General features: G+C 37.3%; 1 protein-coding gene across 5 annotated transcripts in view; it reads left to right on the top strand.

The window, feature by feature from the left end:
- The window catches only part of LOC127637527 (forkhead box protein P2-like), a 128,297-nt gene extending 105,246 nt beyond the window's left edge, over nucleotides 1-23,051 (top strand). For 4 of the 5 annotated variants that reach the window (XM_052118621.1, XM_052118619.1, XM_052118622.1 and 1 more), the window contains 9 exons: nucleotides 3,707-3,790; nucleotides 8,278-8,488; nucleotides 9,055-9,131; nucleotides 9,260-9,361; nucleotides 12,011-12,132; nucleotides 12,219-12,288; nucleotides 13,648-13,862; nucleotides 14,996-15,055; nucleotides 19,577-23,051. In XM_052118621.1, the coding sequence (XP_051974581.1) occupies nucleotides 3,707-3,790; nucleotides 8,278-8,488; nucleotides 9,055-9,131; nucleotides 9,260-9,361; nucleotides 12,011-12,132; nucleotides 12,219-12,288; nucleotides 13,648-13,862; nucleotides 14,996-15,055; nucleotides 19,577-19,721 (1,086 nt within the window). In that variant the 3' untranslated portion in view covers nucleotides 19,722-23,051. The remainder of the gene's footprint in view (nucleotides 1-3,706; nucleotides 3,791-8,277; nucleotides 8,489-9,054; nucleotides 9,132-9,259; nucleotides 9,362-12,010; nucleotides 12,133-12,218; nucleotides 12,289-13,647; nucleotides 13,863-14,995; nucleotides 15,056-19,576) is intronic. The other variant, XM_052118620.1, reaches the window with a different exon arrangement.
- Nucleotides 23,052-24,318: the final 1,267 nt, after the last annotated feature.

Here is a 24,318-nt window from a genome sequence, read left to right as displayed (position 1 = left end):
ATATATATATATATATATATATATATATATATATATATATATATATATATTTGTTTTTCACAAGTGCCTAAATCTTTTGCACAGTATATTCATTTACATACACTGACTTGCATTTTAAGACAACATGAAATGACCTTCGCAACCCATTTAAAGGTGGTGTAATTTTTTGGTGTTAAAATACTTCCTCTTGAGCTATAGGTAAGCCATTTGTATGTAAACATATTATCTTTGTGGCACATTCAAAACATTGATCTGTTTGTTTGAGTAACCCGACCAGTACAACACACAATGTTTTCTCAACCTATGGTGTGAGATTGGGGGCAGGGCTATCTGTTCAACATCAACCAATGGCAGCTGGAGGTTATGTTGGGAAAACCTGTTTGAAAACAGTAACTACTTTTGCAGTTCGGTGAAGTTAGTGGTGCATAAATTATGCAACTCTCATTTACCTTCCATAATGTGGCATATATTCATAATGTGACAAATTAAAAACAATATTCAGCAGGAAATAATTTAGTGTGGGTAAGAAAATAAATATAATCACATTCTCACAATTCACAATTTGTGCCAGTTTGCTCATTTTTGAAATGCTTTCTTGCAACATAACATACTTCTGTTGCATTTCATTAATTAGCTTATTGACATCAAAAATTCCCTGCACATAAAGTGTGAAAACACACAAGGGATACCTTTCACAAATCCATCCCAACAAAGGTGAAAACCATCACAGGCCTTTATAATTGAATCATGGTTTGTGCTTATTTTCTATGCCGTCCAATTAATATGCACACATCTGGGCTGGTTCTTGTTAATTAAATACACTTTGCACCTGAAGGAAGCTCTAAAGAGGGCCACTATTTTCAGGAGCTGGAGCGTGACCTTATTAAGGTGACACGTTGGCAAGATAATGAGAGCAGTGATTGAGGGATGCTATTATGCAGCGCTGTGGTCATCTCTCCCACCAGTTATCGCTCGGTCCTCTCCTTCACACCTCCGCCCACCCTGGTACAGCGTGGGATGTGATGCACGGGTCAGCGTCACGGGGTACATGGGGTTAAAAACCACCTTTTTTCCCTGTTTATTTCAAATAAATAACCCATTTTAGTTGCCGTTTTATTGTGCCCACACTTTAAAGCTGAAGTGTGTAATTGTTTTCTGTGTTAAATATTGTCTACTGTCCTAGTTTAAAGGGATATTTCACCTATGGCCACATCCACACTAATCTGTTTAAGTTTAAAAACCTTCATTTTCAGTTTCCTAATGTCATCGTTTTCCGGTAAGCGGTTAAAAATGGCGTTCTACTGTGGATATGAGGTGTAAGCAAAGCAAAATCAATATGTGAGCTATCCACTCAATGAGCAAAGACAACTGTAAGTGATCCATTTGTAGGTTAAATTTAGCCAAAAATGTAAACACTTGGGCACTATGGTGCTATCAAAACATTGCTCTGTTTGTTTGAGCATCCCAGCCACATTGTCTCAACTAATGGTGTAAACTTAAGGCGAGGCTATCTGTTTGGCTGACCAGTGGAGCAAAGGGGGAGTGTTTGAAATTCAGTTTGGTGATGCTAGTGGCAAAAAATGTACACACTTCAGCTTTTCACTGCATTAGTTTTTTATGTAGATTAAACAGTTTGAAAACATTCCCTGTTGTTTGCACACGCAGAGAGCCATCCTGCCTTTGTGGTGTGGATTGCTTTCTGACCGTGGCCCCTAAGCCCCCGTGATGCCCATCTGAATGTAAGCCAAGCGTTTCTCGCAACCTTTAAAGGTTTTTACGCTTGGCGAAACCCTCCCTATTTATTTGTTGGGCTCTTGAAACAGAACGAATGAATAATTCTTGTTTATATGTAAAATAACAAAATGGACATCACTATTTCTCCCTTGACTTGTTCTCTTGTTCGCTGATACCTCAAAGCCTCGACCTCAGTGCTTATACTGTGACCAATTACAGCAATACTGCTGTTTTCTGTCCTTTTGGGGGTTTTTCGTGCTTTTTTCACTCTTCCATGCTCCGTCAGTGGTAATGAGGCCTGGTTCAGAGCTTGCATGCCGGCTCGCTGGCGGAGTTCAAGGCGGTGCATCGCGCGAGCTGGTCGCTGTCACTCTCCCTGAGTTAGATTGATGATAGAAGATCGCCGGGGCACTAACTGGACCTCGGAGGACCCGCGAGGAGGCAGGGAGGCGGGATCGGCTGGCACTCTGTTTGCGGGACCCCTTCACCTCTCGGCAACTGCTGGATTCAGTCTAGCCCTAACAGTGTCCACAGGACTTTGAGTTGACGACCAGGACCCTCTAATTTATGGCCTGAGTAGCTTGTTACTGTCAAAGCTTTGCTGACCTAAATTCTGCTATTGACAAAAAGATGAAGTGCTATTTGTTTTCTATGACCTCCACCACCTTCAGCTCTCCATCACCGTACCACGAGGAATGGTTCTCTTATCTCGGGTTTAATCTGCCTCTTTCTTTCTCTTTTCCTCTATTCTGCTGAAGTCAGTGGTTCTGAACTAGTATTGCTTTAAGACCCAGATTTCACATTGGACTTCAACTGGCAACCCACAGTATCAAAATTGTTAAGATAAGATATTTTGTCTTGTTTTCAGGGGTATCTAACAAAATGTAGTACCATTCATGTTTATATATATATATATATATGTATATGTATGTATATGTATGTAAAAAACTATTTGCCAAGGGGGTGATTTTTAAACAGTATTGGAGGAGTTCCCATCTATGTTGGGCACTTATTGGCTGCTTTTCTTTATTATTTGGTCCAAGTCATCAATTTCAAAACTTTGTTTTATTACATTTTAGTTTTATAATGAAATAAATGAATATGGTGGCACAATTATATTTTTGTCTACAAAACTAATTTCAAATATTTAAGCATACACCATCAGATCAAAAGATTTTTAAGATCATGAGAAACATTTCAGTCGAGTTTCAAAAGTTTTGACCTGTATTATGTTTTTCTGCTTCTCATGTATTATACTTGTTTTAAGGATGTTTAGACATTTTTACTGGTTTTACCAGCTTAATATATGGAACAAACAATGAGCCAAATATTGTATTAGTCATGTTACTTAAAAAATAACAGATAAATATATATGACAAAATAAAGTAGTTTGACCTTTGACATCAACCACAAAATATATGGGAAGCATTTTATTCCTCTCTTAAATGTTGATAAGCCATTGGTTGTGATTCTAAGTTAAATTTTTCTTGGATGTATTAATTTCCCGGTCCTTGCGATCATTTCAGAACATACCCACAACCCTTTTTTGGGTCACGACACACCAGTTTAGAACTACTGGTTTAAAGGGATAGTTCATCCAAAATAAAAATTCGGTAATCATTTACTCACCCTCATGTTGATCCAAACCCATATGACATTCTGTCTTTCATGGAACACAAAAAGTTTTTTTTAAGCACAATATTCAAACAGCTCAACAAAAAAAAAAGTTGATGGGAAACAGTGTCACCATTCACTTCATTTTACAGAAAAGAGCATTTCAGTGTTAGCTTTCCTCTTAAAGTCTCTATCTTTGAGGCAGGCTTAAGAAAGCCAGTCCATGCCATGTGCAGGATTTATTACAAGCAGACAAGCTCGATAACAAGGTGTATTAATGTGGTAGTCTGGGGAAATCACTCATTTCTAAAACTGGTCTGTTTTCTCTTTTCTCTCCCCTCTCTCTTTCTGTTAACAGCTTTCTAAAGAACGTGAGCGTCTTCAGGCGATGATGGCACACTTGCACATGAGACCCTCAGAGCCAAAACCATCACCAAAACCGGTGAGTGCATATTGCTATGGGTACAGTAAACAGGTCTTGGTAAATGAGCTCTCTAAACGCTGCTGTTAACAGCACAGAAACAGAGAGCGAAAGGAAGAAAGAGATACCCAGGATGAGAGGAGAATGGGATTTATAATGCCTGGTTTTATTGGACCCTATTATGGCGGTGAGTGTATTAAATCATAGCGCCCGATCTGAGTCACAAACACAGAGCCATTATTCTCTGATGGCTTTAGCACTACAAACAACCTGTTGGCCGGTAAAAGCTGTTTAGCACTGTGACCAGAGGCACACTTAAAGTAGGGAAAAGATTTTGAGGAATTTGAGAGATGATGATCTGTAAAGAAATAACCCATAATCTGTAAACAGTCTGAGATATAGCAAAAACAAATGGAGCAATATTTGCAAAAGGCCCATCTGTCAAGTTCACTATAGAAGACAAATAGCGATTTGTCTGTTGATGTCATTCTTAAAGAGATGGTTCACCCAAAAATGAAACTTTGTTCATCATTTACACGCCCTTATGTTGTTCCTAACATATATGACTTTCTTTCTTCAGTGGAACACAAATAGGTATTTAGCGGAATGTCCGAGCTGTTCTCTTCCACACAGTTAATGTGGATGGGACAGTGGGCTGTTTAGCTTTAAAAAGGACAAAAAAGCAGTATAAAAGCATCATAAGAAATTGTCTATATATTATGCACTAAATTCCAAATGTTCTGAAGATATAATAGCTTTTTGTTAGGAACAGATTTAAATGTATGTTGTTATTCACAAAATCACTTTCATAGTACACTAAAAAGCATTTTGGACATTCTGCTTAATCTACTTTTGTCTTTCACGGAAGAATGTCATAGGTTTTGAATGACATGAGGGTGAATAAATGAAGACACCTAGGATTGTTTTGGAAATTAAACTATCTACAAAAGCGAGTAGGCTGCAATTAGTCTTATTTATCAGAATGATTTATTAGGGATTTAATATTTTGCGAGGGAAAACATTGTTAGAGTGTTGCCACTGCTTAGCAAGCAGTTAATTTCAGCTGCATAATTTTCCTCATCACCTCCCACCGTATAAACCAGATAATCACAAGACAGAATAATTATCCTGTAAATCCATCAGGAATCGACTGCTCACCTCTGTCAATTTATTATTCATATTTCTTTTTTTCCGTTTTCATCTTCAGAATTCCAGCAGCTCGATGAAATTGACTCAGAACGTTCAGCCTGTAACTGTGAATCCATGATCCATATGAATGAATAATATTAATGAAGTATTACATTACATAAACCGCACATGAAAGGACTGCTAATTGCATTTGATGATGAGCAATTAATGAAGAGTTCTTAAATGATCAGCGAGGGTCTCCAATTTGTATTTTTTGGGGGTTCCTTCCTTTTTGTCTGGCTCATAGCGGGCATTTGTAAGTGCTTTAACGTTATCGGTTTTAGCAGGTACAAAAGAGAACATATATTCCTCACAAATGCATTACGCAAAAGAAGAGAGGTAATAGATAATATGGCGGTACTTTTATGCCCTCACATGCAAAGGACCGAGGGAGAACCATCCCACACATCTGATTAATATTTATAGTGTGAATTTATTAGCACTGCAAAATGAGTACCGCCAAACCCTCAACAGCTATCAGTAGCCCAACACAAGGTGCCTGTACACTGTTATATGACCCTATTTAAACTCTGAATGGCACTTCATTAAATGTTACCTTTTGGCAATGCCATGGATGGCTGAAAATCAAAGTTACCAAGACTGCTTGTCCTGAATAATGAGGGGCTCTTTTTTTCAACTCCTTCTCTTCCTCTCAGCCAACCTTGAATGTAGTATATTCAGATGAGCAGCTGTAGTAAAAGGCTGATCCCTGTGTCTCGTTCACTCCTGCACCGTTAATCTTTAATAAATTCCATTTTGCAAACACTGGATTGCATGCCTGCAAACATGTTACGCTTGTTGCCGTAACCAGGTGAGGAGAGGAAAGGAAAGCCTTGTCTTAACGTTTTAAATATACATGCTCTCTCACTTGATAGGATTTATTATGGAGTGCCTTTTTGCAGTGTTTGACAGTGTATCTAAAGCTTTTTTTTTGCTCTCGGTGTAGAGGGAGTAGTGTGTAATTACTAGTTGATGTGGTCATTTGGCCACAATGAGAAAGACATTATGAAGGAGACTCTTCAAATCTGGTGCCGTGACCCGACTCTAAATGAATTATACGGAGATGCATTATACACACCAAACAGTGTGTTTTTGCAAACATGGAGAATGATAGAAATACAAATGCCAATATATTCAGCACAGCAGTATTATTTGTGCTACATTTGTTTGGAAAAGGCTTGCAATGGCTGATAATCGTATTTATTTAACTTTTTTAATGACTGGTTTCAAGGGCCCGATAAAAAGCAGAAAATAGTTTAAAAACAACATGAATTGCCGTTTTCTACCCATTTTACTCCAATTTAACATATTTTGGAGTGAAACAGGATATTCAACAAGACAAAAAATGGATGGGGGGGGGTTGATTTTATCCATTAGGAATTGGTGGGATCCAGAATATTGTCTCTATTACAGGTGACTGGAGGGAGGGGTTTAAAACTAAGAGGTGGCGTAAGCCAAAAAGGTTGTGTAAAACTGTGCAAAAAAAGACCAGCAATGTGTACCAATGCAATGCTTGGATTAAAAAAAACGTCTATTTACCCTATTTCTTAGACTTCCCCTGATAGAGAATGCGTATTTTTCATTAATTTCCTTCCAAGGTCTTAGTTCTAGTCATTTAGCTGGGAAAGAACATTCCCCTAGAGGAGTCATTGATTTCCTCTGAAGCCGTTGAGTGGTATAGCGTGTGCCACTCTCTGTGTTGGCATTATCTCATTATCGTTAAGTGGAGCTGTAATTGTCTATAGAGTAGCATGCAGTCGCCAGAGAATAGTCAGCTTGACATTTCATTGTATTAACAACATGTGCCACAAACCATTGTTGATGCCTAACCGGCCGGCCGTTTTCAACACCGACAGCTCTGGATTTCCGCTTGCAAATTTGCAGTTAAGGCAATTTGGTTTGAATATGTAATGATGTCATTACTATTCGCAGGAATTAGCGAGACTTAAGGTCAGAATGGAATTATCCAGTCAAGTGAAGTCTTCTCACAAAATATTTGGGATGGGACACAAAAATTTGGAGGAATGGAAGATAAGGGCAAGGTTATATCAGCCTGAACAGATAGTCCAGTCAATTAGTCTTAAGAAAGCCCTGTGTATTTATGGCTGTCTTTGGGTTCTCTTGACCCCGATCTGACACATTTCTTAAGGGTTGTTTACATAAGATGCATTCTTGTGTTTAGGGATGTCCGGATCAATTCTTAAGTATCGATACTGATGTTGAATTAAGAGGATCGACGCTTGCATAAAAATATCGATACTTAAGCTTTTTACTAAACTAGTGATTTTATTTGTATTTACCATTAAAAAAATAATAATTGTTTTCATAAGATTCAAAGCAACAAATAATACACAAATATTTGCATATGATTGGATCCATTTCTTCTTCCACTCATCAGATGTCTGATTTGATTTGCAATTTAGGCCTGTAAATTAGACATATAAATAAATAATGGCTTTAAATATAATGTTAAATGTCTAAAATGACCAATTTTTATCCTGAGAAATCACAAAATAATAAATAAATGCATTTTTAGAACTATTGGTATTGTATCGAAATCTGCGGTATTGGCTTTGATAGTACTTTTTATCAGACCGAAAAGAAAATAAGTGGCATCGCCCATTCCTACTTTTTAAAAACAGCTAGACTAAGCACAACAGAATGAAGGGATCTTTTTAAAACTTAACAGTCATGGCATGACTTTAAAAAAAAATGTGCAAGACACCCCACAATGGTGCGATCTGATTGTCTGAATGACGTAATGATGTCATTTTTCAGTGAGGTTTTTTCTGCGCAGGCTAACAGCTAAAGCATAGCACTGCTGCTAAAAATATCTAAACTAAAAAAAAGAAGAAGAAAAATCTAGATAAACTAGTTGACCTCACTAATCGACCATCATGATCTATCCTTAATCTCAGATGTGTATTGATATAAACCTGACACTGTGTGTTTGGGTGATACAACAGGAAGCGAGAGAGACCGATAACTAGAGAGGCACCAGGTCATGGCAGAAAGCCAGGTTGCATGTCTCTTTTTCTGTGTGTGTGTGTGTGTGTGTGTGTGTGTGTTTTGTACACACACACTTGCACCCAGGGAGCTCTTATGGGATAGAGATGGGCTGGGATAACTCACGGGCTGATCATTAGATAATCTTTAACAGCGTGCTCTAATTGGAATTCTTATGATACAATTTCATCCTGTAATTAGTGTAGATTGGCTGCTTCCTCCTTTGCTTATTAGGGGAAGCACAGCTGTAGAATTGAGCCAGCACTCGTTCTCAGTCTTTTAAAACTGTCAACTGTCTCTCTTTCTCTCTACAGCTGAATCTCGTCTCCAGTGTTACCATGTCTAAAAACCTCCCATCTGTCTCGCCCCCCAACTTACCTCAGACGCCCACCACGCCCACAGCCCCAGTCACGCCTCTTTCCCAAATGCCCCAGGTGCCCTCCGTTCTCAGTCCCGCCAACGTACCCAGCATGGGTGCAATGCGCAGACGTCACACCGACAAATACTCCATGCCCTTATCTTCAGGTACAAACACAATCAAACAGCTGCATGCTTGAATTTTACATTTATATTTCAACCTTTTGAAACGACATGTAAACGAAACTGTTTTGTTTAGTTTTTTCTCTTTATGCAAAATGGACAAAAATCACACAGTGTAGTTCATCAATATTCCATGAATTTTAATTACAGTCAAATAGAAAATGATACAATATTTATCACATTTTACATTTTAAGCTGTGCATGTAAAATATTTTCTGTTTGATGTTTATATTTACTAGTCTTCCGCAACTGTTGGAAGCGGGGGAGGGCATGAATTATTCAAACACATACAAAACATCGACAGAGGCTCTAATTTCACGCACATGTTAATGTTTAAGATTTCTCCAGAGAGAGATTAATTAAAAATGTATTTAGTTGGATATGTAAAATGGTGATTTGAGGTGTCCTCCCCCCTTTCACTCGTTTTAATTTGATAAAATCCTGAGCGAATTCCTCGCGGAGATGCATTTAGCAATTATCCCAGGTGGCGACACTGTGGTTTATTTATTTATTTTTCTGCTTCACTTTATTTCTTTATTTATTTTTCACAGAGATAGCCCCAAACTACGAGTTTTACAAGAACGCAGACGTCAGGCCGCCGTTTACTTATGCAACCCTCATCAGGCAGGTGAGTGGAAATAAATTAGCTTTAGCCTGATTAGATTCTAATTAATTGCTGCTTGAATTAAGTCTGGGTGAGGGTGCCTTAAACACACTCCAGTCTCTAATGCGACATTTAATGGCATCTCATCGCAGGCCATCTTGGAGTCAGGCGACATGCAGCTAACGCTCAACGAAATCTACAGCTGGTTCATGCGCACCTTTGCCTACTTCAGACGCAACGCCGCCACCTGGAAGGTAAAGAACCGCTTCCTCCTAATCACAGCCTGAACAGCATGGAAAAAAAACTTCAACACCTAAATTCTGTTCAGTTCCTTGTGCAGCGTAAAGCTTTTGGTCTGAACAGCCCCTTGTGGATCAGTCAGGCCAGTTTAAGTTGCGATATGGCCCAGACCTTTTGTCATAGACGAAGGTCTGCCTACGCAAGACTAGCTTCCACTGGCCGTAGAGTTACAGTGGCCTTGGAAGGACATTTATTTGCTTGACGTAGGCCGATTAGCATCGCGCTCCCTTCTATTTAAACTGCCTCCTGAAAGGGCAAATGCTCTTTTTATCTTTTTCCTACTCTCGTTCCCTCTCTCTTTGACAAGTGAAAGAATAATTCAGCCGCTGATATCGTTTTCTAATTTGGTGCAATTAATAGCCGAGTCTTGACAGGGAGGTGTGCATTCTGACGCGCTAATTACTAACCAGCCACTCAATCATCAGCACCTTTTGTTAGATGCAGCGTATTACTTCTTTCTCGGTCTCTCTACCTCTTTTTTTCCCCCAACCTTGCATATTATTGGTTAATTAGTTTGAAAGATGGTTGTCTGCCTTGTAGTCGCACACTACAGCCTTCATTGTTGTTGTTGATGGTGGTGGGAAAGTCTTTGTACACACGGTAGATCATGTGCTATGATAAAAACTGAAAGACAAATGGAGGGAGGTTAAGACCCGTAGAGCGCTAATGCCCCTGTCATCCAGGAAACAGACTTTATTTCCCAGGACAAAAGGCCTCATTTGTATCACTGTCCCAACAAATACATTGTCGGCCTGGGAGAAAAAGAAAAGGAGGGTACAATAAAAACCCTCCCCTATTTTTAGACATGAGAAGGTTGCTTGTCGATAAGGGATATGGAGATGCACTATATGTTTTCAAAGAGTTCAATGAGGTATTTCTGCTTAACGAGATAGTCCACCCAAAAAAGAAATTTCTGTCATTAATTATTCACCCTCATGTTGTTCTTGAACACAAAAGGAGATATGAGGCCCAATGTTAGAATAGAATAGTCACCATTCACTTTCATTCAAGATGCTATGAAAGTGAAGGGTGACTATTCTATTGTACTAGTCAATCAAATCAAATCCCTTTATTGTCACGCAACCATACACATAAGTGCAACAGTGGGTGAAAGTCTTGGGTGCAGGTCCAAGCAACATAGCAGTGTTCGATTCGGAGTCGATTCTGTTCTTTGTCAAATGTATTTTGGTGCAAACGGGTTCGCTCAAAGGTAGCAAGGTTTTTCTGACTCTCATCAGCATGCGAATAATTTCCCAGCACTAGATTTAGCAAAGTGAATTAATTTGAATTTGGCTTGCTAATGATGCCAGTGTATGATTACAGATCCACAAGGGTGTGCAATAGCACCTTGTACGGATGCATGATGGGCTACGATTCATTTACTGCCTGTGCCTGTTTGGAGTCACTCAGATTAGCGTTTATAAGCATTTTTATGGCCACGTATGCATTCGTTTTTTAATATTTTAATCTGGTCCTTAGTGGAACAAAGAAGCCAGTACAGGGGCTTTCTGAATATTTGGGTCCCTCCTTTTACAATTTCCATTCGGAGCCTCCCTGCTCTTTTGTGAGGGTCTGGGCAGGGGCCGGCTGGTGATGGGCTTGCCATTTGATTAACAGAGAGAATTTTTAAAAAGGAATGAAAGGTGATTTAATATCTATGCTTGGTCTCATCAGCTCAGCTTGGGGATCGAGTTCTCAGCCCCGCCAGCTTATTAGTTATAACTATATAGCATGCATAATAAAACTGCTCATTTGCTCATTAATATTAAAATTATCATATTCAGAGCCATGGGCATTAAGATCAATCAAATCCTAGGATTTTCAGGTCAGATGCGAGATGTGCTTATGAGGTTTTTTTTTTTTTAATTTTTATATATTCCTCTTTCCCTCCCTTTCTTACAGCAAAACACAACCTCCCCTCAAATAAAACATGAAAAAAATGTAATATGAGCAAAGGTTATTGTTTGGCTTCTTTGATACATGTTTTAATTGGATTATTTTATGGCGATGTGAAAGACTTGTCGTATTTTGTTATTTCTTTATTTATAATGCATGCTTCTTGATTAGAAATGTTTATGCGCTTATGGGTCATTTTCATAAATGTGTATTTTATTGAAATTTATAAATATAAAATATTTTGCAATATTTTTAAAGGAATCTTCCGGGTTTAGTATAAGTGAAGATCAATCATCAGCATCTGTGACATAATGTTGATTAATACAAAACATTATTTCGACTTACTACAGTAAGACACTTACAATGGGAGTGAATAGGACTAGTCCATAAACGCTATAGCTTTACACAGATAATGTTAGTAAGTGTTTTTTATCACGCTACAATAATGTTAACATTTATATTGCTTACATCTTGTGGTTATACTTTTAAAACAATGTGTCTGGACGGGAACCCTTCACTTCCATTATAAGTACCTTTATGTAAACACAATTTTGCATTTGTTTTTAAATAAAGAACGGACAGAATAGTTTTTTGTGGAAATCAGCATTATGCCAAAAATTCTGTTAATTGAGCTTAACCTGTATTGAACATTCCTTTAAGAAAGTAAATGGGCTCATTTTAATTTCATGTATGTGTGTGTTTAACAGAACGCCGTGCGACACAACCTTAGCCTGCACAAGTGTTTCGTCCGAGTAGAGAACGTGAAAGGCGCCGTGTGGACTGTGGATGAAATGGAATATCAGAAACGCAGATCTCAGAAGATAACAGGGTACTTACAAACACACAATATAAATGTCTTCCAGACACTGTTTAAAATGGATTGAAGGTAATCATTAGCTGGATTGTTCTTTTCAGGAGCCCGACGCTGGTGAAGAACTTGCCGTCTAGTCTGGGTTATGGGGCGGCTCTCAACGCAAGCTTACAGGTAAACTCCCAGCTCTGAGTCTGTATGTGTGTGTGTGTGTGTGAGGCAGGTTGGCACCAGCAGTGAGAGTCTAGTAGGACACCGTGTGGTAGAGGCAGGTACCTTCTCTGCCAGTCCAGTCTCAGATTGATAGCAGCCTGTGCAAATGCAAGGGCATAATCATTAATATTTATCCAAACTGTCATAAATGATTTGGCTTCGCAGTGTCGGCCAGCGAGGTGTTGTGTCGGAAATTTTAAAATTTAATTACTGTATATAACTTTAATGTGCAGTAGGCGAAAATGCCAAGAGTCTTCTTTTTTTTTCATTATCATGTGGATGATCTGGGTTTCTTGTTCACTGTTAATTTGAGGCCTGTCTTGTAATGAGAAGAGATTGTTTTTGCAACTTCGAAACTTTTCAATCATTGTTTTTTCTGTCACGGTATCACGACTATTCTTGAACATTTTCATCTCCTTGTGGCATATAGTGAGATGTGGAAATCACTGATTCTTCAGGAATAATTTGGAAGTAACCCAGTTTTGAACGAGGTGGAAACACCCCATTATGACAATGCTTCTACTGAAAAGGGTTGACAATGCAATGCATTTAACTTCCATAATGTGACGTATTCAGCAGAAAGAACAAAAAATTCAGGGTAGGACTTTTTATGGATTTTATCCATCAAGATTTAATTGGAATCGTAATAAATGGGCTGTGTTTTTGTTGGTTAATATTATGTTTCTATCCCAACTAGAACTTGGTGACATTATCATAAACTAAATATTATTTTAGCAACTTCAGAATTTTCCAAGTTTTTTTCCTGCCACTGTGTGACAATTCTTGTCTGTTTTAATCACCTTATGGCATATGGAGAGATGTGGAAAAAACATTGATTCATAAGGAATAATTTGGAAGTAAAAAGGAAACCAATTTTGAACTCGAAACTTGAATTACGATAAAAGCCTGAAAGTTTTACATATCTTACTTGAATAATGTGATCTATTTCTGAGCGAAACAGCATAATCGACTGTAAATAATGTAGGGCGGGACTTGATTTTATCAACCAGAAATTGATTAGTTTTTGAAAAGTGAGCAATGATATTATTGGCTGATATAAACTTCCTCGCCCACTCTGCCTTGGTGACATCATCGTAAAAGAAAAGTTGTTGTTTTTGCAAATTTTCCATTGTTTATAACAATGTAGTTTTATTTCTATGAAATGTGGCATGAAATAATTTGGAAATAACTCAATAAAAAAATAAAAAATAAATCTTGAATGACCTGGAAAGTATACATAATGACATTTGTTTGAATATAAGTATTTGAATGTTTGAATATAAGTATTCCCACACCGTCTCTCTCATTTTTTCTCTTTAGGCTGCGTTGGCGGAGACCTCTTTGCCGTTGCTGGGTAATCCGGGCTTGATGAACAGTAGTGCGTCAGGTTTAATGGGGGCGAGCCCTCCAGGACTTATGTGCGGAAGCCCAACCGGCCTATTACAGGGTACCACTCACGAAGATCTTAACGGCTCGCTAGATCACCTGGACACCAACGGACACAGCAGCCCTGGTTACTCCCCACATACCCAACTGTGAGTTCACACATGTTTACATAGACACTTGACTGGGGCTGATTTGGTGGTCTTTCAGATCAGGATTATTAGCAATGAATCTGACAGTGGTTTGAATATCCATAACATTGTTAAAATTTTATTTACAGGACGTCTAAAATACATATGCTAACTCCAAACGGGCTCCAAAAGAAAGCCAAAATCATCCAGCTGTGAGGTTAAGTGTACATTCGGTTCTTAGATTATAGCTCATACCTATAAATAGGTAAGAACTGAAAGGCTGCCATAATTATAGATTCCCTTGTAATTACACCACCATCCACATCGCAGAGGTTTATACGTTATATTTTATGCAAGACTGTTCCTATTAATATTTAGTAGCTAACTATATCATTAATTACTTTATAATCTTTGCCTTTCCATCTTTTTAATGGCTTACAGAGAGAAAGGAGGAGACAGATAGATAGAGAGAGAGAGAGAGAGAGAGAGAGAGAGAGCACAGGCTGATTAAAGATTAATGTGGTGCGGGTCAGACGAGCGTTAATACAGAGCATGTGCTTGCCCTTATCAGTGATGTCACTCATGTTGGATTGGCTGTGTTTACCAAGCCAAAGATAGTACTGTGAGCTTTAAGGACAGCGGGAAGTGTGTCGCACACCTTCAGACCCAGTACACACTCAAAAACACACATAAACTTTGTTGCATATCACATATTCTAGATCAGTGGGTCTAACTGGTTTTGCTCTTGGTCCCAGATTTTACATTGGGCATCAAGCAGCGACCCTAAATTGTACTAAAACATTTTAGCGCAGAAAAGTGAAAACAAATGTCTAGATGTCAAATGTTCTAAATGTTCTACAGTGTTTCCCGACCTTTTTTCTGCCATGGCACACTTTTTACGACTAAAGAATTCTATGCACACCACCATCCCACATAGGCTAACCATCATCAATATTTTTCCTTTTCAATAACTTTTCAGAATGTTTTCTGTCCGTCTTAGTAGCGTGTTTACTTGTAATGTTTGAAATTCAGCTATGCAAAAAAAAAGTCAAACAAGTCACATAGTTAGGCTACTCTGTGTGAGGTCACAGGTGGCAAGAGCGCTAAATGGGTGATTGAAAAAACAACAAATTTGCTTCTTTTCTAATTTGTAGATTTGTTCTTGCAATGCCACAACAAATTACAGGGATGCAAACTCATGATTGGCGAAAAAGGTAAGACAATCACTGGTCCACGACATTTTTTCTGGGGATGTTTTTTTTTAAAGAATAAGCTAAAAGCACCAATTCCAGCTATTTTAGTGATTTAAAGTTTATTCAAGTGTACAATTGTGCAGAATTAGCTGCAAAATAAAGAGTATTTTGGTGAAGCTTGCTTCTGTTTCACAAATGTGTTCAATTTTATTAACTGATTAGTTCAGTCCCTTTCTGGAAATGTCACTAGGTGGCGACAAATGAGTGTCTTATGTGCTATGAGTGAGTCATTGAATCATTTTGAGTCATTCATGACCGAAATCTACCAAGAGACTTTATAGAACAAAGCAGATCTATAGTCTTCCTTCAGTCTGAGCATTATTTTTCATCCAAAAAGATGACAATAATAGTCTAATAATAGTACGTTTCAATAACGTCTTTCTCCTTTATTACAATTGCATGGCTACAAATCTACTGACTTCAGTGTAAGAATTATAAACACAAAGCAGATCTACGGGATAATTTTCCTACAGTAGACTATTTAAAGTGCTGAGCATGACTTTTATCAGAAATGACCACAATAATAGACAAATAATAATAATTTTGAATTTCAATAATGTTCTTTCGTCATTGTAAAGTGCATTTCACATGAGTTGAGTTGAGGCATCAACGCTCCGTTCAACGCCAGCGTCAAGGGCCGTCACAGAGGGTCGATTTTATGAGTTTGCCACGTAAAAAAGCAGGAGATGTGCTCAATAAACATTGAAAACATGTATGTAGAAGAGAGAAAAAGAAAGATTGCAGAAAGTAATAAAAGTACTTGTTTATGTTTAGGTTGAAGCGTTTTCTTGGTGAACTGAAAATAGTTCAATAACTTTGTGCCGTGGCACAGTGGTCTGGAAACACTGTTCTAGATGGCACAGCATTGCTTGTACTAACCCAAAGAACCATTTGCTAAACACACTGTACACTGGAAGGGAGTTCCAGAAATGTGTGTTAATCAGAGTGTGTGTTTGAGTCAGAAGTGGGGCAGTAGTGTGAATTTGGCCAAGCCAGAGATTCATATAGAATCCCTGTGTATTCACTCCCTCTGGTTATTTAACTTTTAATAATGGACAGTTGAGTCGATTTTGTAGACCCTCCCTTCCTCTCCGTCTTTTTTTTTCTCATTTTCTCTCGAAGCGTTAAGACATAAATACTCAATAGTCGAAATCTCTCTTACATGGCCTCTACATGCCCAAAATGTAAGAAATATGTTTTGTGAATGGCTTTCCTGGGCTGCATTTAATAATGAAGAGGCTAAAGATAACAACACATTCACATTAGGTCTCCTGAGAGAAATGCACAACCTGATGAACGGAACGATTAGACTTACCTTTCTCTGAACATGTTAAGGTTAATGCTATCAGTCAAATGCTGCAGATAACTTGGGGACACCCATATTCTTTGAGAAACACACTTGAAAATAGTTGTTTTTCAGTCATAGTATCATTGTGATTGTTGCTTATCATTTTGGACAAGCGCTCTGCCAGTGTCCACACACACACACACAAACAGAGACTGGCACAGACTCAGGCTGCAGTTTTTCCAATGCCAGCCTCTCATTAAACACTAAATGAGTCATTCTGACATCTTAATACAGTGAAGAAGGGACAGCAAGGACTAATCATTACTCTCTTCTCTCTCTCTCTCTCTCTCTCTCTCTCACTGTCTGCCGCTGTCTTCCTTCTCTGACCGCACAAGCATGCCGCTGATTTATAATTAATGCAAATGAAAGCTGTAAGCCATGCTTCTTCACATTAGGAGTAAAGGCCTGTGTCAAGCTTAATGGCCAGTGGAACGGCGGATTGACCGGGATCATTTGTCTCTGTGTAATATCCTTAAGTGTGTATCTGTTTGTTATTGTACAATAAATACAGCAGACAGAACAGCAAGTGAGCAATAATGGTCAACAGCGTCTTTTATGGCCTTATTAAATGTTATGATGACAAAATAGATGTTTATTAATATTATAGAACCGTTTTTATACCTGTGATGGCAGTCAAATTATGTAAATAATTTATGTAAATTCAGTCAAATTATTAACATTACTTGAAAATGACATAAAATTGCAAAAAAGTTTTTTTAAATTAAACGTGATGTCGTCAAATTGTATTTTTATTAACATTATAGTACTGGTTATAAGCTGAAAATCAACTTCAGTTATGTAAATAAAAATTTAATTCCAGAAATTTTGTCCAGTTTGTAACATTACAAAAATTAAAAAGATGTAAAAAAAAAAAAAAAAAAAAAAGGTTAAAAATCAAACATTATTACAAGGATTTTTTTTAAGGCCTATGACGGTAGTAAAAGTTAAAGTTATGTTTAATGATAAAAAAAATTAATATTATGTAAATAATTTATGAAAATTAATACAATTGCTAAAAAAATACTTTTAAAATCAAATGTTGTTAACAAAATAAATATTTACTAAGTGTTTTTATACCTTTGACAGCAGTAAGATTACGAAACATCCTGTAAAATTAGGAACATTATGAAAATGAAATATTTTAATTACAGAAAAATAACTTTTGAAATATAAAATATAGACAAAATAGATTTTTGTTAACAATATATTATTGTTGTTATGCCTATGATGGCAGTACATTTATGAAAATGAGTTATGTAAATATAAAAGTAGTTTTTTTTTTTTATATATAAAAAATACATTTGTCATATTAGTAACATTCAGAAAAAGGAACATACATACATTACATAAAAATACAAAACAAATAAACTGTTGAACTCAAACGTGATATCAACCAAATGGATGTTAGTAACATTATAGTATTGTTGTTATGCCTTTGATGGGAGTAAAATACCAAAAATCAACTAAATTAATGTAAATAAAAATTAAGTTACAAAAATTCTATAAAATCAGTAACATTACAAAAACAAAATATGTAAATTACATGCAATTAATAAAAAGACTAAAAAAATATTTTATAATCAAACGTTATGTTGACAAAATATAATTTTTTTTATTCTATAAAATTAGTAACATATTTATCATTTTAATTACAAGTACTAAAATAAATGACTTTTGAAATCACAAATGGACATGCCAACAAGAGCAGGGAATGATGGGATATCTTTAACCAACCAGACACCATTGCACTTGAATTAATTGCTTTAATAAGAAAGGGAAACGTTTAATCGTGTATGCAGGTATTTATTGAGGGTGTGCCAAACATCATTGTGGTGGTCCAGTGTAGTTAAGGGGCCAAACCCCACTCCAACTGAGTACAGGAGACAGACACATCCCTCCGCTTCCACATCTGAATAATAATCTATTTGCTATAAATATTAAAGTAATCTGTACCTTTTAAAATTCTTTTCAAATTTAAAGTTCCCCCTGCCATTGATGAGTGCAGCCCAGGAGAGAGCAGCCAGACATGGCCTAATACAGAGACTAGTTGATAAGGTTTCTATCTCTCTCTATCTCTCTCTCTCTCTCTTCAGTCTAGCGGGATTTCCTGATGCATCCGACGTGTCAGAAATAATTAGGTTTTGTCAGATTTATTATGGTAGCGCAAACCTGTCTCCCTGCCAAGGGCCAGAGATCATGTTAAAGCCTTGTTTGTGTATGACAGAGTTATTATTCTTGTTAGTAACCTCACTTCCGCCCTCTCGTCGGCATTTCGGTGCCAAGAAACGCTCCTCGCCAAACAGCTTTGTGTTTTTTCCCGATTTTTTTTTTTTTGACCCTCCTTCCTTCATTTATTGACAGTCGGCAAAGATATTCATGCATTTAGAGTTAAAAAACATGGATCATGGTGTCCGAGAGAACTTGCAATCTGAAGTTGATTAATGGTGGAGTCTAGCTGCAGGATGTCTCCCCACTTGAGAAGTGCCACCACGGCCCCTGCATATTAACGAAGGCCTGCACTTTCTATTAACAAGATAAAAAAAGCTCCACTATACACCAATCCACCCAACAACCCCCCTTTGCTCTAGGGGTGAAAGGATGAGAAAATCTCCATTATTTATAGTAATGGACTGAAGCTTTTCCTTTTTTTTCACCTTTTTAAATAGCAGGTGCCATCAGTAAAGTTCTCAACAGCGAGCATATTTTATTGGCAACGGTTTCGAATTTCTGCATGCACTTCCTTAATTGGAGTTTAATTTCTGTTAAATGTTTTTCAACATGTACCTTATTAAATCATTTTTTAATTTTAAGATGTACTTTTCTAAAGACTATAATGCTTCCAAGTACTTATTTTGACTGAACAATTCAAACCCAGAATATTCCTTTAAATACTTTTGCGTGATGAATACAAAACTATATAATAAACCGTTTTCGAAGGCAACTGATTTGCTACATAGCTGTGCAAGTTTCTTGTCTCTCGCTTCTTTCTTCTCACACAATAATAAAATTATTGAATCTCAAATAATGTACAGTTAGCCAGGCATTACTGCAAAACAACCCCCTTTCAAAGTTTATTTTGTGTTATTTTAACCAGGCCTTCCTCTAAATTCGTATGATTTGTTGCTTTGTTACAGGCCTCCAATTCACGTCAAAGAGGAACCACTAAATTTGGATGACGACGACTGTCCAGTGTCATTGGTGACTACAGCCAATCACAGTCCTGAGCTGGATGACGACCGAGAGCTTGAGGAGGGCAACCTATCGGAAGACCTGGAGTGACTATTTTGCCCCACCCCTCCACTGGGGCCCTGCCACTTTCAGGGCCCGCCCTCTCAAATAATCCACAACCACAGAAATGTAAAAGACTGGAAGCAGGGGGGAATATTTATTTAGCATGCATCTGGAGACTGGCCCAAAGAAAATCTATACCACAGATCTTTAGGGACCACAGATGGACAGACATGGGACGTCTGCTTTTTAAAAACAAAAGAAATGGACATGATTTCATTTTAAACTGCTTGGCCACACAACAAATACAAGGCTCATGGACCAACTAAAGACAAAAAACGGGAATGAGTCCGTTCTGTAGAAAGCTAACGGCCACATATACTGCCAAAAAAGAAGTTTTAAGTTTGTGAATATCCATGCCACAGTAGTCGTCAATGTTAGATGCAATTGCTGGTTCAATTAAAGTTGTTGCTCTGTTATTTTTTGCACATGAGTAGTATCAAAAATTAGTGTCACTGCCTGTATGACAGAATTTGAAAAAGAAAAAAGCAGTATTGTTTTTGGTCGTTTTCTTTTTTCATTCTTGTTTTTGTCCTCCTGCAATGTAGCTTATGTTCTTTTAAGTCATGTTTGCAGCACCACCAACTGTAAATGGCATTTCTAAAGTCACGTCATCAACACAACCGTGGTATCACAGCTGTTTTAGCCATCCAAATACGTAAAAAAAAACAAAAACAAAAAAAAAATAGAAATCCAGTCGCACTAGCTCTATTTCTGCGGAAAAAGTATGTGATTCTAAGTTGCAACTTAAAACTGTTTGTGCGAGCACCGTGCAAAGACAAAAAAAGATGCGTTTCTGCATATTCTTCTAGTCTTTTTACCTCCTTGTTCTAAAGCTTTGTCTACCTGCAAAGAGTCACAGGCGACAGCTAGAAACCAAAGCCAACACTATCAACGGCCAATAGCTTAGACAGAAGCACGCCAGACTCTTTGGTTAGCCTTCTGTGACTTTAACGAGTACAAAGAGAAGCTTTTTTTCCCAATAACTACCTTCAAATAACCTCTGGGATTGTCTCCTTTAGCCCTGTACAAAGATTAAAAGGATTTTGATGTAATTTGATTGACAGATGAAGAACTCACTCTAACCTAGTGATGTCGGTCAACCCTGATTCAGCTTCCATCATGTGGTTCGGGTAGAGCAAGAGAGCAGCTATAAATGGATCATGACCAAAATAACCATTTGTGTATCAGTGGAAGTGCAGAAAAAGTTTTTGTATTGCGTTCAATTCTGATTATTATTTGCGTGACCCATCTCGTCATTCTTTTTTACTAGTGTAATGTACTGTTCATTGTGGCTGTCCGATGTGTCATGTCTTAAAACCGTACTTCCTTCAGAGCCGAAACCGAAAATATCGTAACCAAACTTTAAGATATCTAGTAAAGCCAAAAAAGTCATAATTTCAAGTCGATATGAAATGATGTGGCTTGGTTATATTGTAAAAGCAAATAACATAGCCATTACGGAAAGGGAGAAATCCATTTCTAGCTGATGTTTGCTTTGCTCCATTGATTCAGACATTGTAAAATTCATGGCTATATAGACACAGCTAGTGTTGGATCATGGGAAGGTTTGTGGTTTAAACCATGTATGGTGTATAAGTAGCAACCAGTTATTTGAGATTAATTTAGGAAAAACAGGAAGAGATCAGTCGCTTTTATTTGAACATTGCTGATGTCATAATGAAAAGCGGTTGTTGCTTTAATATTCGTTTCTGATTTCAGTCAAACCAAAGTTACACAGATTTCTGCCTCTTCTTATGTATCGGATGGAGATGAAAATGACGCAAAAGCATTTTTTTTTTCCACTCTCTTTTTACTGTTTAAATACCAACCTATCCGAAACAGATAACTGCTTTGTATTGTAACTGAAAATGTAAACGTTTGTCTTCTTATGTGTATGGAAACATACTGTGCAGTTGTTCCAGTTTTGTGCCAAACCGTGGGGTTGGCTGCTAGTTAAGCACACAAACACACACTTACACACACACACACACACACCAGTAAGATACCAGCTGGGCCCAGGAACAAAACTTATCCCTTATCATTTGCTGGAGTCAGCAAATTGACTTGAAGATGACATTCATAATAATTTTATCACACCAAATACAAGGACGCAGCGTCTTTGAAAAGGAAGATACAAAAAAGGGTTCTCCCACTTATCCAAAAAGGCTTTCTACCTCTTCACAAAACTTTTTGAACAAAAGAAATGGCAGATTGCACGAGTTGTTAGAATACCACAAACACTGACATTTTCCGCTTGATTCATCTAGGACATTGCCAACAGCCAGTTTACATTCCCAAAGGCAGATATTGAAGGTTTGCATTGAAATAGTTTGTCTTCAAACATTTGTAGAATGAATATGTAAAAAAAAATACCTGTAAGAGGATATTGTGTTATTAAAAAATGCATGTCTAAATTAATTTGGTGGACTGGAAATAAGAATTAATAAACGCATATAATAAAAGTCAGGATGATGGACTAAGTATACAGTGCATAAAGTGTGCATACCTCAGCTATACTGTTTTTGTTTTGTTTTGTTTTCTTGGGGGGGTCGACAAAAGAAACTCTCAGCCACAGAATGCATATTACCTGTAGAGTTTGCATGGGTTTTGTAAAAACATTTTAAACAAATGTCAAATAGTTGCTTGCACATAACACCAGAAAGAAAAAAAAAACCTCCAGATGGGCAATCTCCTACAATAGATTTTAGGATTGTCTGGATTTTTTTTTTTCTGGGATGAATTTGTCTGTATTTTGATAATTGTGCATATTATGTAAAAAGATGCAAAAAAAAAAAAAAAAATGTTGGTGGACCCATGAATTTACCAGACATTTTTTTAAGCTAAAAAATATCAGTGTTTCTTTTCTGAATTTCATGACTTTTTACTGTTCTCTCATTGCTTGCTAAGAATAGCAAACCTGCTTTTCCTGCATCTGCGTTGCATCGCTGTAAGGCTTTTCCTAATGTGTGTATTTATTGCTTGTACCTCTGTGCATACGTTCTGACGCATTACGTCTGGCCAGCTGAGTCATGTATCCTTTCTAATACTATCATTCTCCGGGAATATGAATCCCCTATATATACAGTAAATTGAGACTGTAGCAAAAACATGTTTATGTAATTGGTGGATACCTTTTAAGTTGTTTTTGCTTTTTTAATTTGGTTTCGTTTCTTCGAATCGAGACACATTTTTGATACTTTTCATTACCGTGTACTGTGTCCATATGTTAGCGATTTCTGTGCGAGTAGAGGTCGCGATTGAAGAACTGTAACGGACGTTATTATTTTCTGTATTCATGGCTTTTCACTGCTGAATAAAATAAAGGACCAAAACTAGGATTTGAAAAGCAACTGTCTACCTCCAACATCAGGGAGTTCTCACTTTTTTGTACACATATATCTTTTATTCTACAAAGACGCAGCGCGTGGAAATGGGGCTGCATTATGCTTTTATGCAACGTGGAGGAATTCGTTGCGGAAACTCAAAACAGCTCGACAAAGAAACTCGGGAAAAAACAATAAAACATTAATGGCTAAGTTACAAGCCTTTGTTCCAGCTCCCGGCACTTCAAGTGTTGTTTAGATGAGGGGAGAAAGGCACAGCCCGTGCAAGCAGAGAGGTGTATGTTATGGACACGTCCACGTTCTCCATCCGTGCCTTTGATCTGAGGAGAGCATGGCCAAGCACAACTTCCTTGAAAAGATAATTTGGGATGCAGCTAGCCTCTGCAGGAAATACCACATCTTCCATGCATTTTTTTTTTTTTTTTTTTTTGGTCTTCCGCCCCCAGTCGAATTGCTGTGTGTGTTATGTGTTTGCTAGTGTGAATGAAGCTTGGCGTAAGGGACCTGTGGAGTTTATTCGCTAGAAATAATGCATAGTACTGGGCGTTAGCACTCTGTAGCTAGCATGTAGCCATGCTGCAACAACATTGAGGTCCAATTGTTATTGGCGGATTCTATGTTTAAAGACCCCTTGAGATAGCAATTTGAGTTTTGTGGTTTTAAGTCAATGGTTATCACCTCTGATGTCATATATATATATATGACATCAGAGGTGATAACTATTCATATGAGATATATATATATATATATTGGTGGATACCTTTTAATACCTTTTAACCATTGATATATTATATATATATATATATATATATATATATATATATATATATATATATATATATATATAGATATAGATATATAGATAGATATATATGTATGTATATGTGTGTGTGTGTGACTTTAAGCATATACTGTATATTTACATTTAAAAACAGACTTTCTCTGCCAGGAAAATTGACCAAAAATATTGATGACTCATCTTGCACTACAAAGAATTTTGTCCAATCAGATGCTGTCCAGAGTGAAAGTGTCCTGCCCCTAATAACACCTGCCACTCTCTAGAAAGTAATTAATCATAATACAGCACAACAGTTGGGTTGCTGAAGTAAAAATCCCATTCATTTTTCCATAGACAAATAGATGTTTAACAGTAACTTATATACCTTTAAAGCTGTGAGGTTGTTAATTGATGGTAGTTGCCTTTGTTGAAGCCACAAGGACACGTTATTTCAACATCATTT

This window comes from Xyrauchen texanus, chromosome 45, assembly GCF_025860055.1.
Source record: "Xyrauchen texanus isolate HMW12.3.18 chromosome 45, RBS_HiC_50CHRs, whole genome shotgun sequence".
Taxonomy (NCBI): Eukaryota; Metazoa; Chordata; class Actinopteri; order Cypriniformes; family Catostomidae; genus Xyrauchen; species Xyrauchen texanus.
The sequence above is the reverse complement of the archived record's forward strand: the minus strand, read 5'-3'. Positions and strand labels throughout refer to the sequence as shown.